Source organism: Cydia pomonella, chromosome 21 (genome assembly GCF_033807575.1).
Source record: "Cydia pomonella isolate Wapato2018A chromosome 21, ilCydPomo1, whole genome shotgun sequence".
Lineage (NCBI taxonomy): Eukaryota > Metazoa > Arthropoda > Insecta > Lepidoptera > Tortricidae > Cydia > Cydia pomonella.
Genome location: NC_084723.1, coordinates 9,595,630 through 9,614,843, shown reverse-complemented (window position 1 = coordinate 9,614,843; position 19,214 = coordinate 9,595,630). Strand labels below are relative to the sequence as shown.

General features: G+C 37.4%; 1 protein-coding gene across 1 annotated transcript; it reads left to right on the top strand.

The window, feature by feature from the left end:
* The first annotated feature begins 1,037 nt into the window (after window positions 1-1,037).
* LOC133529631 (odorant receptor 4-like) lies at window positions 1,038-18,121 on the top strand. The gene is made up of 12 exons (XM_061867385.1): window positions 1,038-2,671; window positions 7,847-7,953; window positions 9,035-9,177; window positions 9,726-9,878; window positions 10,316-10,498; window positions 11,914-12,051; window positions 12,670-12,781; window positions 13,226-13,322; window positions 13,667-13,768; window positions 14,904-14,992; window positions 15,678-15,744; window positions 18,026-18,121. The coding sequence occupies exons 3-12, from the start codon at window positions 9,108-9,110 to the stop codon at window positions 18,077-18,079; spliced, it is 1,065 nt and encodes a 354-aa protein (XP_061723369.1). The 5' UTR covers window positions 1,038-2,671; window positions 7,847-7,953; window positions 9,035-9,107; the 3' UTR covers window positions 18,080-18,121.
* The last annotated feature ends 1,093 nt before the right edge of the window (window positions 18,122-19,214 follow it).

The following is a 19,214-nucleotide window of genomic DNA, read 5'->3' as shown; positions in this document are numbered from 1 at the left end:
GGATGGAAAGAGCTGGAAGTAGCCCCCAAGATCGCGACAAATGGAAAATTCTTGTATGAGCCCGATGTAACTAATGAGGGATAACAGGATTACATCATAATAACAGAGATGTATAGTCTTATGGTTACATTAAATTTGGAGATGTAAAATGTCCCCAATGTCAGAGTAGTAATACTTATAAGATTTGGAGGTGTAAAGTCTCTCCAAGCGTCCAAATGAAATTATATTAAATAAATCGCCTCAAGACTGTTAAGATAACATAACAGGTATATAAGCTAATGCTGTAAAATACATAACTAGTATGTATCCATAGTAAGTAACTTACTCCGTAGTAAGGCAGAAAGAAACAAGACAATGGAAGTCGTAAGACTAATAAGTTAAGAGTTGCGAATTAATAATAGTGGAATTAACAAAAAAATAAAATTCAGTACAATATTTTACAGCATATATAACTATGTATTGTTTTATTTTTAATGTCATAGGCTTATCCATATTAGTTATTTTGTTCGACGTCAGAGAGATATGTAATTGCTACCTATTTCCGATCATTAATAAAAATGATTAATTTTTTTTACGTCTTTTCACATATTGAACGTTGTGAACGTATAAAACATCATGAAGATCATGATCAAAGAGAGCCTAGAACGCTTAAACTAAGTGCGCGTAGCGTGTACTATCAAAATCTTCATCTTTGTAAGATTTTTCAGTCTTGGATTTGTTTCAAAATAACCTGCATGCAAGTATAAATAAGGTAAGTAAAGTAAGTAAGGCATCGCCTGCGGTATTTTTGGACCAATACGACCTTCGAACCTTCGAGAAAAGAGCCTAGTCTCATCTTATTATAGTAGTGCCGGCAACACAATTGCAACCCCTCTGATCCATAATGTAAATTTTAATGCGTTTGTGGTGAGCGTTCCGACTGAACACCAAGCGACCTTCACCAAGGAGGAGTTTTGATGGCCGATGAGTGTCAAGTTCCGGCGGTTTGTGTGTTTTTAGTTATATTTTATAATAATATGTATGCTAGTTTACCTATAAGGTCAATCTATGGGCCAATAGTAAGTAAGTAAGTAAGTAAATATTCTTTATTGCACCACAAAGAAGACAAATTAAAAAAAAAAACAGATTTACAATGTAAAGAAAGGTAGCAACAGGCGGTCTTATCGCTGTAAGCGATCTCTTCCAGACAACCTTAGGGTAGCAGGATATAAAGAACAGTAAGTTTTTAGAACAGGTAGTGCACGAATGAATTAGAGGAATAGGAAAATTACACATACATCAAGCAGACAGTACATACAGTACATCTACAATTTAAATAAACATATAAATATAACAATACATACCTATATTAAAATAAATAAATATTAGATACATATCTAAATATACATACATACATACATAATATAACACAGCGGCACATTAAGAAAGAGACAAGTAATGATTTTTCAGTAGGGTTTTAAAGCTTTGAAGAGTTTTCGCACACCTAATATCTAAGGGCAGGCTGTTCCACAGCCGAACAGCTCGAAAAGTGAAAGAGTCAGTATAATATTTTGTAGAGGATGGAGGGGGAACAAGTAGATATTTCCGTGAAGGCCTGACGGAGGAGAGATATGTAAAACGCTCTTTAAGATATGGGGGAGTAGAGGGGTTGAAAAGAACGCTATAAAGAAGATTGAGAATATGAGAATTACGACGAAGACGTATAGGGAGCCACTTGAGCTGGACACGGAAGTTGGAAATATGGTCAAATTTGCGAAGTCCAAATATAAATCTAATACAGAGATTTTGCAAGCGCTCAAGTTTGTTGAGCTGGTCCTCATTAAGATCCAGATAACTGATGTCAGCATAGTCTAGTATAGGCATAAGAAGGGATTGTGCAAGCGCAATTTTGGTGGCTAATGGCAAGAAGTTACGTAGTCGGCGAAGTGAACCCATTGAAGCAAACATCTTTCTGCTTACCTCGCCAATCTGGGGTATCCAAGATAAAGTACGGTCTATTATGATTCCTAGGTTTTTAACTTGATGTGAGAAGGGAATGTGAACACCATCAAACATTACGTCAGGTAGCAGAGAAAAATCAATCCTAGGAATTAATTTAGAACTACCTACAATTATCGCTTGGGTTTTACTTGGGTTGACCTTAAGCCCATATCGCCTACTCCAGTCTGAGATGCAATCCAAGTCACGATTTATGGAGTTGATAATTATAGGTAGATTGCTAATGATGCCTTGAGAATAAATTTGGAGGTCGTCGGCATAAAGGTGGTATGATGAAGAGATACTACTGGTAATGGAATTTATGAAAATAGAGAAAAGAAGAGGAGACAGCACGCCACCCTGCGGAACGCCAGCCAGCGTGCTGCACCACGAAGAACGAAGAGAATCAACCTTAACGCGTTGTCGACGACCTTTTAAGTAACTAATAAACCAATCAATCACCGCAGGAGATATGTTAAGAGAATGCAGAATACCGAGCAGAACGTCAAAATCAACAGTGTTTTTCACATATTGAACGTTGTGAACGTATAAAACATCATGAAGATCATGATCAAAGAGAGCCTAGAACGCTTAAACTAAGTGCGCGTAGCGTGTACTATCAAAATCTTCATCTTTGTAAGATTTTTCAGTCTTGGATTTGTTTCAAAATAACCTGCATGCAAGTATAAATAAGGTAAGTAAAGTAAGTAAGGCATCGCCTGCGGTATTTTTGGACCAATACGACCTTCGAACCTTCGAGAAAAGAGCCTAGTCTCATCTTATTATAGTAGTGCCGGCAACACAATTGCAACCCCTCTGATCCATAATGTAAATTTTAATGCGTTTGTGGTAAGCGTTCCGACTGAACACCAAGCGACCTTCACCAAGGAGGAGTTTTGATGGCCGATGAGTGTCAAGTTCCGGCGGTTTGTGTGTTTTTAGTTATATTTTATAATAATATGTATGCTAGTTTACCTATAAGGTCAATCTATGGGCCAATAGTTCTCTGAAAATAAAGATTTTCATTCATTCATTCATATCATTAGGCGATTCGTTTGGTCGTTTTCGCGCTATAAGTATTCCCGCATCCACATATTGTCGTTCCCTTTGCGACGTTAACTTTTAAAAATTAAAACCAAGACCTTCGGCCAAAGAAACACCAACACACCACCATCTCGATCGACGCCAGGGTTGGAGCCATAGCCGTTCGCTCGCAGTCGTTCCTGCTCCTCTTTAGTGCTGACGTGTGTCACCCACCTAATGCCGACCCTTGATTATCCAGGGCAGTACCGGACCTTGGGTGCAAATTTAGTCGGGCCATGACTATCCACGACTCTATATTCAATTTTAGTAAATATTCATCATTTTTAACAAGTTGTTGTTACTTATTTATTATGCCTACCAACATCTAGTCATCACTAGAGTCGTTACATTATATTATAAGTAACTCAGTCAGGTTTAAATACTGTTTGATGAGACCGGTCTGTTTAAGCTTACACAGGCTACATGTTCTGTAACTTCTATTTTTGAGTGCCATTAATGTAAGACACTTCATTCGGTTCTTTTCTGTTTGTTTGATTTTGTTTAATTATATAGGAATTCAAGTATTGGAGACCCTATATATCTCTATGGATAATTTCGTTTTATATATTTTTTAGATTTTTATTTTATTATTAGCTCTGAGGTTTAGATTTTTTAGTATTTGTTTATTGTTTTTTTTTTTTCAACCACACAACACTTAGGACTGAATACATCTCTAATGAATTATCTAATAATTAATTAAATTAATATTTGTAATTGTATTTTATACAATTGACGTGTAAATTGCCTTTCTTGCCTATTTGCTGTTTGCTGAATAAATGTTTGATTTTGTATTCAATCGCTTATTAATAAAATACTTGTAAATGAACACACGTAGTTCTATTTCCTTGACTTCAAATACAAGGTCCTAAATCAGCCCAATGGTTCCCGTACTTCGAAGGTAATGATTTAACTACTCAAATGCCTCAGGGAGTCCAAGGGTGTAATCAAAGGGTTATATCCCTTTGATTCCCGGGATTACTTCTATTCAATTCAGTTATTTCGCATACCCATATAATAGGTTACAGTAGGTCTGTTAATGTACCTTTAGTCTCTACTCGCTTTCATCCGCATACCAGCCCTTAAAAATATGTATCATTCAAAATCACTTTAAAGTCAATTCGGGAAACAACTCAACTGTTTCCTTATGTTGGGTGGTAGAATTGACTTTTAAATTATGATTTTGAATGATAAATGTTTAACGTTCATTTAGATTTAATTTAGTTTGGTTTTGTATGATATTTTTCACAACACTAACTGGTATAGGCCCTCTTGATTGTTCAAAGACTAATGAGAACGTCGAATTTTATCCACATGTGGGGCAAAGTAATGAGATGCACATTTTTAGTTGTTTCCTTTTAGTGTTAACTGGTAGAATTGATTTTTAAATGATGATTTTGAATGATAATTTTTTTATTAGTTTTATTTGGTTTTTTTTTTGTTTGTTTTTTTTTTGTATCTTATAGTTAGCAATTTCCTCGCGTTGATGTGGTAAAAAAAATTGTATGTCACGTGCAGGCAAAGTTTGTTTAACCCTCGTGCCTTGAAACCCTCCAACACTCAAGATTCCACTTCTCGAACCACTCGCTACATTCATGGTTCAATTTTGGGATCTTTCGCTTATTCGGGTATCAATATTAGCACGAGCGGTTAAGCAACTACTTTACCCCCTTGTAAAACAAATAACTATTACTGTTAGGATTTTCCTCGCGTTGGTGTGATGAATAAAATTGTGTTTCTGTCTATCCTAACTGTAAAATATCATACAATTCAAACCTAAATGAACGTTATTAAACATTTTTCATGTCTTTCAAAAACCCTTCTCTTGCTCGGGTGTCAAAATTAGCTTGAGCGGTTAAACAACTTTTCCCCCTTTTATAGGTATTGCCTGAAATAAAAGATTTAATAATAAAAACAAATAACTACCTATTTCCCTTATCTTAACGCAGATAATAAAATCGCCTATTTGTAAAGCTATCTTAAGCATCTCTCTGAGCTTCTTATGGATGTGGAAATATATGTCGGATCTGTCGGGTAAAGTAATAATTGAATCATCTGGCATTCGTTCTAATAGCTTACCTAATATGAGCGAGTTACCTAACTCAAATAAACCAGTATCTCTCTCCAATTTCACTCAGTTCTCGAGAATGTATTAGAAAGTGTTATGTGTAGTGAAAATCCTGAACTGCGCTATTACGTTTTTAGGGTTCCGTAGTCAACTAGGAGCCCTTATAGTTTCGCCATGTCCGTCTGTCTGTCTGTCTGTCTGTCTGTCCGAGGCTTTGCTCCGTGGTCGTTAGTGCTAGAAAGCTGAAATTTGGCATAGAGATATAAATCAATAAAGCCGACAAAGTCGTACAATAAAATCTAAATTTTTTTTTAGGGTACCTCCCCTACACGTAAAGTGGGGGTGAAATTTTTTTTTCGCTTCAACCCTAGAGTGTGGGGTATCGTTGGAAAGGTCTTTCAAAACTAATTTTCAAGAAACATTTTTTGATAAAGTGAATATATTCGGAGATAATCGCTCCGAAAGAAAAAAAAATGTGTCCCCCCCCCTCTAACTTTTGAACCATAGGTCCAAAAAACATGAAAAAAATCTTGGAAGTAGAGATTAAGAAAGACATTAAATGAAAACTATAGCGGACATGATCAGTTTAGCTGTTTTTGAGTTATCGCAAAAAGCTTTCTCTTCATAGTAAAAAGACTTACTTTAATTAGGTACTGATTATGCAAATTTGCCTATTTGTTTAACTCGGGTGAAAGGTACCGTTTCATCCCTTGGTTAACAATTTACTATACTTTAAGCTCCAGTTTAGCTTATTGTGACGGAATAGTAACTACGGAACCCTACACTGAGCGTGGCCCGACATGCTCTTGGCCGGTTTTTTCTTGTGATATTAACTTTTGACTGATATAGAATACAGATATTGGATATAGTAATTTTACGACGTTAACTTGACACAGACTTTTTAGTGTTTTCACGTACTTAGGGCGTCCGCTAGCCTTAGCTGACGCGGTCGCACAGAGCGGGTGAGCGAGTCAGAGAAAAATAGTATGAGCTACGCTAACTGGATCGCACAGTCGCACACAGTATGCGATGGATTTTATCTGCAATGGCTCCCGCGTTCGTGCGCCCGCTCCGTATACCCGCGCCAGCTAGCGGACGCCGTTAATACGCCGCTGGAAATTCGACCAACAGAAATACAAGGCTTGCATGTAAACGACAAAATAATCCTGAACTGGATTGAACACAGCGAACCAATGAGCTGGACTGAGCAAGCCTCGTTCTGGATAACAGAAAAAACCTTTATACGAGACATAATTTCACAAATGTTGAAACTCAATGTTGTCCCAGCGCGCACAAGTTTCTTGCAGAAATTGCGAAACGTCTGGTTGACGTAACTGGTGACCAAAGAGCTGGCGGCGTCCTCGCACAACGTATCAGTATTGCGATGCAACGAGGGCTTATTTTAAATTTAAGCTAGTTAATAGTACCTAATACTCTGTATATATCCATTATGTATATTGTTATTTTAAATAAAATGTCATTACTAACAATTTCACAAAGGAAGTTTTAAGATAGAACCTTTAACAAAAGGACCGTTGAAAAGGGATAAGACCTCCTCGTCCATTTACGTTGTATTAAGTAAAGAAAATCAAGTATAAAATGGAGAAAACCTAAAAAAATTGTCTCTTTTTGATAAGAAATGTATTTTTTAATTAAATAAATATTTATTAATAATAGGGAGTACTGCAATACGGTAGTAGCATAAGTACGGGATACTGCAATGTTCTGCGCCAGCGGCAGCACTAGCACAAACTGTAAACCATAGAATAAGTATACACTATCGTAAACAGTTTTTTGACAAGTTTACACTGATTATTTCTTACGAATAAATATGACACTGATGTATCGGGGCGGATTATTTACAGTTTGTGCTAGTGGCGTCCCCTACGCAAAGTTTTGCGTAATATTCCCTATTCAATTCCTAACAGCGGACCAATCCTGCAAATATGATACTTATGTATATTTTGTGAAATAAAATACTATATGTTCCCTAATTCTCAAATGCCATGATTTTGGAATTAGCGTAAGATCGGAAACATACAACTTGCTTCTTATCTTGGAAACGAGCTAAGAAACCAGACTGCTTATTTTATCCAACGTGTCTAGAAAGGTTTAATAATAATTCAGTCGCCCATAAACAGCAAAATATTCCCTAATTGGAGCGATCCCTCCGGACCAATCTCGTCAGCTTACTCAGCAGGCTTCATTCCAGATTAGCTGAACAACATTTTATTAGAGTAATTTGCTGATAGCGGCCGGGATATTTATTGTCAAAGTAGACGCTATTTCATGATTTTGACTTTCAGTATTAAAATAAGACAAGAATAAGATAAGAATTCGTTTAATAAGTACAATTTATTGAATAAAATGTATCAACAAAAGCGGCATGATTTTTAGAGTACCGTCAACCGGGATAAATTGGGACGACTGGGGTGCATCATAGGGAAAAAACTTAAAATGTAATTCACTCCTATTCACCCCGATTGACGGTACATTAGATGAATATTAAAGTTTATGAAGATGACTTATGTTGTATGTATTTACTTAATACAGAGCCTACGTTCGCTAAACAGTACGCCATCTTTTTCTGGTCTTCATTAGCACATCACGACACCAAACAATAATAGATAAGCTAAATAAAAAACAAAAATCCCATCCCATCTAATTGATAACCCCCTCCTTTTTGAAGTCGGTTTTTGTTTCTGAGTCTTTCATTTTCAGAAACGTTATTACGACCTTGAAGACTATGACGCCACATTTGCTATACCGTGGTCGGTGCAGAAGTGGGTGGGGCTGCGGCTGACGAAGACCGATCCGCCTCATGTCAGGTTAGCGTGGAAGGGAATCAAGGATGACTGACGTTAGACCGGGCTGAGCTGGGTCCGGGCCGGAGCTTCCGGCGCTTCGTTTTCTATGCAAAGCACCACCGGTAATCTGTCATAGAAAAGTAAGCCCTGGAAGCTCCGACCCAGCCCGGTCTAACGTGAGTCAACCTAAACACACCTAAGCAATTTAGGTTTTTATAGAAATGCTGTTCATTTAATAATTGCTGTCATTTTAATTACTTCAAAAAAGTACTCACTCCCCACAAAATAACATAATAGTGTCTACTTATTACCTACGTACTTAATTCTTACTGCGCCTAACCGATGTTTTATGTGCTAATTAGATCCGCACTTTATCAGGCCTGATATAGGGCCCGAAATCAGGCCCGAGCAAGAGTGTTTTTCCGTATCACCAAATATCAGCACATCTTTACAGTAATTGAAATGTAAAAAAAACGGTTCATATGCTAAAATATCAAACATTGAACATTTTTGGCAATTGGAGACAAAGTATTTTTTAGATTTCAAATATTGTTAACGAAGTGCTGATATTCCGCGAAACGGAAAACGATCGGGAAGTGATGATGTAATTGGCGCTTTAGAGAGGGAGGTCACAAGACATGATATACAACATTCTCGTTTAGCTCTCTAACTTCAAAACATAAAAAAGAAGTTCTGGCAAAGCAATTTGTGTGTGTTAATATAATGAAACCAGCTTCAAAATCACTACGGATGGACTATGGGATATCGAAAGTTCGCGCCTACGTTTTTCAAATTTGCCAACTTTTCTGCTGACGTATTTTGACAAATTACAAAAAAAAACAATATTCTTTATTTCCTTAAAATAAAAATGGCCATGATTTAGGGGACGGAGCCGCCCGGTAAGCAAAGAATTTCCTGTGTTGGGAGGCACCGCTCTTCCGTACGTTAACAACAAAACAACGAGTAAACTATTTATACAAGAAATGAAAACCAACAAAATCTAAAATATAATACTTATCTAAAACTATAATTTCTAAATTGGTTTGTCGGACTACTTATAAATTTGTTAAATAAATATATACAAAACATTTCTACCTTGAAGAATATTCTGGGACACATACTACTGGCTGGAGAACCTCAATCTGTGGCTGGCGGCCGTCCTGGAGCTCATCTACATGGTGGTACGGAGCACCGAATACGTGGAGATATTCCTGTCCATGCCATGCCTGTGTAACCTGCTTTTAGGTAAACATGTACGAACCCTAGCAGTATTATTATAGAAAACGCCAAAAGAAATTTAAATATATGGAAATAGTCCCGGGACTTTTCGTGGTCTCTGTCATCCCGATGCTTATTTTTGTTTTGGCGTTTTTCTTAGTACAATTATGATCTTGGTTAGGGCCCCTAGAATATTATCAGTTTGAATAAAAATCATTCTGAGCCATAGTAGGTAACAGCCCTTGGAAAACCCAAGGTTCTCATTCTACCAATTCCAAATTCAAATGTTTTTCCTCAGAGTACTGACTTCTTTGGTAGACCAAGGCGCCCATATCACCCTTCATTGTTCAATCTTTTTGTGTGTGTCGACTGTTAAGGATGACTCACGTTAGAACGGCCCGGGTCTGGTCCGAGGCATACGACACTACGTTTCCTAATAGAAAGCATCACGCGATCACCGTTCGTTCGATCGTTCTAGCGTGAGTCATCATTTATGCGTGATTGGGTAGACATCACATAAAACGGAGACACAAGATGAACTAATCAATCTATGAATATCTGTTTGTTTATTGTAGCGATATTTAAGTCGTACAAAATGGTGGTCTACCGACCAGTGTTCAACAACCTGGTGTGGGAGCTGAGGACGATGTGGCCTCAGGGAACTGTCACCGAAGAAGAGGACCGTATAGTAAGCAGGACACTCCGGAGTCTCAATATGGTCGTCAAAGGTAAAGTAATAAAAAAAGAAAAAATGGTCGCAGCTAAAGCCATCATCTCTAGGCAACCCAGGTTGTGGCAGCACCCGCCATCTTGTGAAGGCTGAACACCTTTGACCGACTCTTTTAACGTCAAATATGTGCACGTACCTCGTATAAGAATTAATTTCGTTGATCCCTGTTCGCAGGCCTTTCGTAAACAGGATCATTCACGGGGTGTTTGCTAGATGTAGACGCACTTATAAAAATGATACATTCTTTGAATAGGGTTAAACTTAAGTTATACATATTCCTGATACATAGTAAAGGATAACTCACGCTAGAACGGTTCGTTCCCAATAGTGGCTTTCTATAGACTGCCTAGAATGAAGTGTCGGACGCCTCAGCAAGGATCCGGACCGTTCTAGCGTGAGTCATTCTTAAACCAACTGGCAAACATCTGGTTTCAGGCTACTACTGGTGCAACATCCTCCTAGTGTTGATCTTCCTGTCCCCGTCTTTCGTGGCCCTTGGATATCGAGCTGCAGGCCACGACACATCTCTCATCCTGCCGTACTGGTACTGGTACCCTTTCGATCCTTACGAAGGTGGTCTAGGGTATGCGTTTGCTTTAGCCTTTGAGGATTTCCATGGTGAGTTCTTTCACTCAGGTAGTACTATTTTAATTAAGTACATCTTTATCTTAATCCGGAGGTAATCATTTTGTCAATAAAACGACTAACTAACGAATTTTTATTCAGTTACCACATAGGTACGTTGTGATTTTTAGGTGTTTATGAAAATACTGTAATTAAAATTGATATTATATGTTAAATACCTTGCGCGGTTTACTAAGTATGGGCAAGAAACATTTCCTAAAGTATCCCATCATCGACATCTACTTTACTGAAATTATCATTTGCCAAAAAAATCATTTGTCAAAACAACTAACCTATCGCAATTTTACAGTTTGCAAAACTCGTTTTTGACAAGTTATTGTTTAACGAATAATTACTTGGTCATGATTCATTTTGCCAAGTATTATTTCGTCAAATATATCAGTTGGCATATTAAATATACCTAAGCTTATGATCCAATTTTGAAAATATCTTACTGCATGGATGTTTCTTTCACATCTTCTTTACTTTCTAGAGAAATAATTATTCACTGTCAAGGGCCCATTTCTCGAACCATATTAGGCTAATGTTATTAGGGCCACTTGCACCATCCCACTAACCCGAGGTTAACCGGTTAAACCTGAAGTTACCATGGTTACCAGTACAGTGGGTTAACGGTTTAACCGGTTAACCCCGGGTTAGTAAGATGGTGCAAGTGGCGCTGTATGTTAAAGATTTTTTTCCAAGTAGGCATATTACAATGTGGTTTTTAACGCGCGGCTCTAACCCTACACCTCTGACCCGAAAAGATTAAATTCCTCCTAAATTGTAAGAGTGTACCCCAATATGGGACAGACAAGAAACTCGGCTGGACACATCTTTTCAAAACATTACGTACAACAAACATAATTAAAAAAATACAATTTTTATTAATATGGACTTTAATTTAATTCTCATGGAAATCCATACGATTTGACAGTTCTGGACTAATAATATTACCCTAATACCAAATTAATTTTAAAATTAATTTAGTATGGGTAGCACATCGTTACTGGTGAATTTACAATATGACTTGGAACTCCGGTAGCCGTCTAAGAAGTGTAACGTTCTTACGGTAGATGTCGCTAGGGGTGAAAATATTTGCTGCCTATGGATGAGATCTTGGTGGCTCAGATGGCAGAGCGCTGGAGTGCCGTGATTTCAAGTCTCACCCAAGATATTATTTTTTCCACCTTTAAATTTATTCTACCCTAATACTGTTTGAGAAAAGGGTCCCAGGTGTGACAATTGTCGATATTTCTGTTACTGGCATTGTAATTATCCATGGGCTATGGTAAGTGCTGACCATCAGGCGCTGACATGGGGCGTAACAATTGTCGATACCAAAGATGCCTGATGGTAAGCCGCTACTATAACCTATGGACGCCAGTTACAGGGACGCGATATTGCAGGTTGTAGTGCCATTTGCTTCATGGTGATGGGAGACCTACTGTTCTGCATCTTCTTGAGCCACATTTCAATCCAGTTCGATCTGCTTGCCGTTCGTATACAGAAACTCGTACCAACGATTGAACCTAAACATCGCTTGAGTAAGTTTTTACTTTCTTAAGAATACTTTTCATGAATTGTTTTAGTTATTGTAGATATTTGTTCTAAATTTTGCATAGATACTGAATACTACTGATACAACTAGTGGTACAAGCTGTTCTCTCTAGTTATTGAAGATCTTGTGTTTGTTCTAAATTCTGTAAGATCCCCAGCGACCATCACGCTAGCGACTTTACAAACATTCATAACTGTTGCCCCGTTTCTGTTGATTTTAGCTCCCCTTCTATGGGGGCACGAGCCCGGTGGTACAGCCATAGCTACGACCGCATCGTAGCATCCTCTTCTTTCACAATTTTATTAATTTCACTAAAATTTTATTATTACACAAGCTTCGATCACCAGCAGCCTTAATTTATAACTTCGTAACGAAATTCTGACATGCCCTTTGTGTGGACTAGCTAAAGGTCAAAATCAGCAAAGATGAGAGGAGAAGATTACTCGAGCGTATCAATTGTCTCACTTTTATAGACACATTTTAGAAAATTTGGACTATTTAGGTATAGATTGATAGAACTTTTCTTGTGGCCATATAATAGGAAAGCAAAGACAGACTGTGATTAAATTATTCAATACAGAACTACACCAAAGTTTTGTTACAGGTGCATTTACCACTGAACAAATGCGCAGAGAAAACTGTAATTCCCCGGAATGGGAGAAAACACATCTGAAAGAGTTGGCTGCCATCATAGATAGGCATCGGGCCCTGATCAGGTACTTCAAATGTTGTTCATTTGTTTCAAAGCTAGTATAGCGAAATGATTCTATTTATGACCATTTCTTCCATTCAACCGACATTTCTGTCATCATCATCATACATCGACAAACGCCAAAAGTAAAGAAAAAATGTATAAGGATGACAGATGCTACGAAAAGTCACGTGACTATTTCCATTGTCCATACATATTTAAGTTTGTACTGGTGTTTTCTACCAACGATTGTCATCTTGGCTAATAGGCCCTGACTGAACGGAATTCAGGTGTGCCTGTGGTTTCCGGTTTGGTCGATGATTGAGAAGATATATCGTGTAAATCCAGACTCAAACGAGTTATCTACTGTACCTACCAAAATTGGGCGCATTTTATTCGCCAAAGTTCATAACTTTTGCTTAGGTTTATTATATTGCCAAATTTAAAGCTGCTCCCTTATATGTCGTAGACTTTCGGGTGACGTTGAAGAAATGTTCAGCGGTGCGCTTCTCCTCAATTTCCTCAATAGCTCCATGATCTTCTGTTTCTGCGGGTTCTGTTCCGTCGTAAGTAACACCTATTAAATATATTCAAACGTATTTTTAAGCCGAAGATTGCTCGACTAATTTCGCTCCATAACAAGGTGCTTCAACGCGAGCACGCGTTGGCGGACTGACGCAGACTGCGGGCTACAGCCCTCCGTGACCAATTGGCTCGGCTTGGCGACGTGATTTCTTTTTCTATCATAATTGATCGGTGATCACGTCATGCTTTCAATAGAAAACCGAAGCTTCGGACATCTCTGCTCAGTCCCGGAAATTTCTAGAGTAAGTCATCCTAAAATTGCTACCTTTAGCAACGATTATATCGGGATCTACTTCTAAAGTTAAAACAGGATTTTATGTTACAGATAGTGGAGAAATGGAACGAGTTTAGCTACAAGTCGTTTCTCGTCACGGCGCTCGCGCAGACCTACCTCCTGTGCGCTCACGGACAGAAACTGATCGACTCTGTAAGTATCTAAATTTTAGCTCTTTTCGTCTTCGTCTTCTTCTTTATCGTTTCATCCTTGACAGAGCAGCCATGGTCATGATTATAGCGATTGGTGACAAGCTTTGCAACAATCTGCTTTTTCTGTCTGGTGACTGCCTTGTGACGTTTAGTCTAGGATAGACGACCAATAAAAGAGAAGTACCTAAACTAACGGGAATACATTTTACAAAATATATTAAAAGTAAAAAAAAAACGATTGTGAATCTTATCCTTAGCTGGCAATAGACAATCAAGCGCAAAACAAGACGTTATTTAATAGAAGCCACTTCCCTGCACAATACCGTACGTCGCAGCCTTCCTGTGTCATTGAATTTGGTGTACGAAGCCATTGCACCCTTAATCTTCAGCCGGATGTCCATCTTATTAGTGGTTATTTTGTCTTTACTTACAATGATATTCAGAAAGAGTAAATTGGCATCACAGGCGTACTTAGTTTAATAAAATATAGCCTTAGACCTCTACTTCTCTAATACTTTTTATGAGTTAAAACTAAACACCTGGGTGCTTAGCCAACGTCCAAATCGTTAACGCTCCGTAGGGTAGCGTAGTCATCTCTTTCTATGACTCTTCCATAGTGCGACAGTGACCGTTGCGTTTCGTTCGCTACGGAGCGTTAACGATTGGCACGTTGTCTACGCACCCTGGTTCCTCGTATACCTGGGGCTCATTTCTTGATCGGTAATAGACTTATATTATTAGTCCATAAACTGTCAACTCGTATGGGTTTCCAAGACAACACACTAATAATATTAGTCTAATATGGTTCGAGAAATGGGCCCCTGATTTCAACAAACAGTACGAGTACCTTTTAGCAGCGGATACAGTGTTGGCCAAAACGTTAATAAAATTAACCATTATTGGCCATTACCCATATAAATTGAACCGTAAACTGTAACCGTCCGACGGTTTACGGTTCAATTTGTAATGGTTAATGCATAGCTCGGATAGTTAGGCTGTCATCATCTGTCATGGTGACCGTCACTTCCTGAAAAATATGTGAGTGACGCAAATGTGCAATGAACGATAAAAATGCAACTGTACAGGTATACAGGTGACAACAAAATAACAATAATGTGAATTATGTTCCTTTGCAGAGTAAAGGAATAACCAACGCACTGTACAACTGCCTCTGGTACAACGCATCTAAGAAAGTCAAGGGTTCGGTCCTTATTACGATGCATAGGTAGGTAACTAAATTAAAACTTTTAAAATTAGAACACAGACTTTAAACAAGCAGTATAATGTATTCCCACCGACCGGCCGGAGTCGGGCTGCGCCAGAGCGCATTTTCAATAAGGGCTACTTGCACCATCCCACTAACCCGAGGTTGACAAGTCAAACCTGGAGTTACCATGGTTACCAGTACAATTTGACACTGACTAAGGCCCACTTGCACCATCCCACTAACCCAAGGTTAAGCGGTTAAACCGTTAACCCACTGACAAATTGTAGTGGTAACCATGGTAACTTCAGGTTTAACCGGGTTAGTGGAATGGTGCAATTGGGCCTTATTGGTTTAACCGGTTAACCCCGGGTTAGTGAGATGGTGCAAGTGGCGCTAAATAAATATTTTGGGACGTTTTACAACAACAACTTAAGTACTTACCTACGATAAATAACGATACTTTTACCTAAATAGTTAGCTGAAAGCACTCTCAAGAAATGCTATTAAAATATACCTACTTAGTCATTAAAAAAACATGTATTTTACTTTCGTCGTATTCGACATGAAAATTAGTGTTTAACTCGGGTGAAAAGCATCAATTCATCCTTTGTTAACAATGTACCTACTATTTATTTATCCATGAATAGTAATACGTTTAGTTACCTACTTAGTTTCTATTTATATTCAATCCTTACCTTTTCAGGTCCCAAAAAGAAATCCACGTCACGACTTACGGCTTCTCGGTCATCAACATGGCGAGCTACGCCACGGTCAGTATGCAGGATTACTTCCTGGCAATTCAATAATCTGCCATCTGGTGGCCTGAATCGGTAACACAAACTGTAAATTGACACGCCAAAGCAAGTGCTGCCCTCTACAGTTTACGCACGTTTTCTTACGTATTGTATGGTCTACCATCTTGTGGGCTACATTGGAAGCTTATAACACTGATTTAAACTTTCACGATTTTTACTCATTATTTGTCACTGTAGTGACACACACGACCTTTTACATCGTAGTGAAAAGTATTGGAAGCTTAAACTTGACATTTACACTCGCCAGTAAACAGGGGGCTCCTGTACTGCCCTCTCAAGTTCATGCACGTTCCCTATAATACCTATGTAAACTACACTAATGTAACAAATACGTAGGCACAGAGTTGAAAGATAGAGGGAAAGAAAGAGAAGAAAGAACAGTCAAAGGTAAGGTTTCTAAACTAATTTCATCCTATCCGCAACACCTTGTTATTTGTGGGATGTTAATTAAAACAATTTTGTGGCTTTAGTTTACTTATATTGGAAATTAAACACTTATCAAGTAATAACAGCATAGCCATAATTCAGGCGAAATAATTAAGCGCATATACTAAATACAGATAGCATATCTGACAGTACGAACACATATGCGTGTAGACTTAGTTAGGTCATATTATAAGTTCTGTCACAAAGTAATACAACTGTAAAATGTAATACAAAGCTTTTAATAAAAACAAAATGCCATGATTTGAAAGCTTGCTTTATACTGATCAAAACACTTGTTTACTTTAGGATTCTCGTTATACGCGAACACGCGGCTGGATTGTGAAAAATTATATTTTTTTAAAGGGAGCAAAATCAATGTTACATTGTTTATTTGTATGAAACTACTTTATTCGAACGTTATTTTATCACAATCATTTAGACCATTTAGTTCTCCGACAAGTCTGTAGTGATTCGCAATTTTTTGACTGCCATCCAACGAGTAGGTTTGGTAAAACACGTACAGTTGCAATTTTAGCAATCCAATACGCATGAATTATATATTGTATGAAAGATGAAAGATCCAGCTTTTGTTTTATGTAATATTTAACTATATAAAAAAGAAAAGTAAATAAATAGATCAGGATCACCTTGAACAGCTCGCGTATTTTTCGCATGTTTTTTATAATATTATTCTGAATATTACATAGAATTATGCAAAACTGAGACAACAAATTACGTTAAATTATATTGTAAGTAGCATTAAGTAAGCTTTCAACCCATATATATATAAATAAAAGGGGATCTGTACCTATAGCTTTTTAATCAATCAAACCTTTTTGACAGAAATTATGACCTGACTAAGTAGTATCTGCCTCCTCGAATACTTTTCAACGTAAATTAAGATTTATTTCTACTGTTTGCGTTCTTATATATCTACCACAAATATCACAATCTAATTATTCTACATTGACGCAAAGTCTGATATGGTACTGTTTATGCTAACTGTACAACTCGAGGGCTAGACGATAAATGGCTCAAGCTCAATGATAAGTGAGTAAGTACTTATGTGTGTAAAATCAGCTTTTCATAAAGTCACAGCCTTGTCTTAAGCGACGTTACCTCTGTCTATCTCTCAACTCTCTAATTGCTAGAAAGTGACAGACTAATAAAAGCACGACCATCAACTTTAGGTACTTTCATTCGAAATGTTCGACTGTAACTAGTCTCACAACAAACGTGCCAGAATTCTCAAATCATTTGATAATAGAATCAACAGTTTCAGTCGGAATCCGCAACTAGCAAATACGCTCTCGGTGTACAAATATAGGTACGGTTGAGACTCCCTGTACCGAGAAATAGTAGGTTTTCGGTATTTGCTGTACTGCCCCGGGGATTCAGAACAATACAAATATTTTATACTGGGTGGAATGGGACGAGGGAGTTCTCCGAAAAGTATAATTTATTACATATTACATTTTAAGTTATTATTTCTATAACTTACAAGTTACAACTTTATCTTTGTTTTAATTCATTTTGACATGAACCTTGCTTGTACTTTTTTGTGGACGAAAAGCGCTGCAATTGCTGATAATAATAGATATTAAAGCAGTTTCCAGTTATGGACGCAATAATGAAATTCATGGACTTGGCTCGCCAATCACTATGGAATTGTGTACGTGTGGATACTAGAATGAGATTGACAATCAAATTCCAATTTAATTTCTAATAAAAATGTCCATTTGATTGTCCCGTATGCATACCCACTTAAATATAATATACAAATGAAAAATAACATGTTCTTTTTTTTCAGATACTCAAGACGGCCTGGTCATATTTGTCACTTCTTTTAAATGTTTATAAATAAAGATTTATATAATAATAAAGGAGCAAACATGCATAATTATAATGGTTACCATTTAATTTTCAAAACCTTTTCCCACTAAGTAGGAACCCTAATACTTCCTTCTTATATCTACTAAGAGTATGAACACTAAGACACTAAATGTTTTTACCCCATGTCACATCTAGTATAGTACATTACGATACAAGTGCGAAAAATAGGAAATTCGAAACGAGTGGCGATAAATTAAAACACGACCGAAGGGAGTGTTTTAAATCGACACGAGTTGCGAATTACCTATTCGCACATGTATCGTACAACGTTTTACAGTACATATGGCCCTTTAAATGTTCGACACAGTAACATAATATGCTACTTCTCGCACTAGTGCTATAAAGTAGCCCCATATGTACTGTAAAAAATATTTTTGAACTAGTAAATCAACATCCACCAGTTTTGGAACATTCTGTTCATAGATCAATTTTATTTTAAGGCGCGGCCTACGGCGCCCTTCTTATAACTTAACTTAAAACTTTTCCTATCCAAGTTTTTTGTTCTTTCGTATTTTCTGGCTTACCGTTATTACCTACATACCTACTTAACTAGAGGAGGGGAGAAAGAATCCTTTCCTTGAATGTTGAAACTACAAAAATAAATACGACACTAAGGTTGTCTGTTCAAGTAAATTATCAGATAGCTAATTGACAAATAGGGTTGTTTCCATCTAAAAATCTTAGGGCAGAATTGAATTCCAAAAAATTCTTTTGGATTATAAGAACATGTTAAACTACTTTTAGGGGACCTGTAATGACCATATTTTTGTAACTATTGAATTTAAAATATCTTTTGGCACACGTCACGTGACCAAACTCGAAACGTCATTGAAGATTCTGATGACGTCACAACTCTCGGATTGACACTGTTGACAGTTAGGCGATAAACAACAAACGACAAATGTCAGTTGACAGGTCGTATCTTCTACGTGTGTATGTCAAACCATAAACTGTGACGTCACACAATTTCCAAAGAGCGTTTTGGGCGCGAAAGCATCTGTCAAAATATATTTTGTTAATTTAACATAAGTCGTTTTTAGTATAAAAGTTGAATTTTCGGGCAACTTTTAGTTAATATAGAACGTAATACAAGCGTTTCAAAAAAT

What these genes read in the sequence shown, in the direction of transcription:
- LOC133529631 (XM_061867385.1), top strand. Translation starts at nt 9,108, where the DNA reads ATGGTGGTACGGAGCACCGAATACGTGGAGATATTCCTGTCCATGCCA. An exon ending in AGCCTTTGAGGATTTCCATG is followed by an intron (nt 10,499 to 11,913) that starts GTGAGTTCTTTC and finishes GCGATATTGCAG; the next exon opens with GTTGTAGTGCCATTTGCTTC. An exon ending in AGGCATCGGGCCCTGATCAG is followed by an intron (nt 12,782 to 13,225) that starts GTACTTCAAATG and finishes TATATGTCGTAG; the next exon opens with ACTTTCGGGTGACGTTGAAG.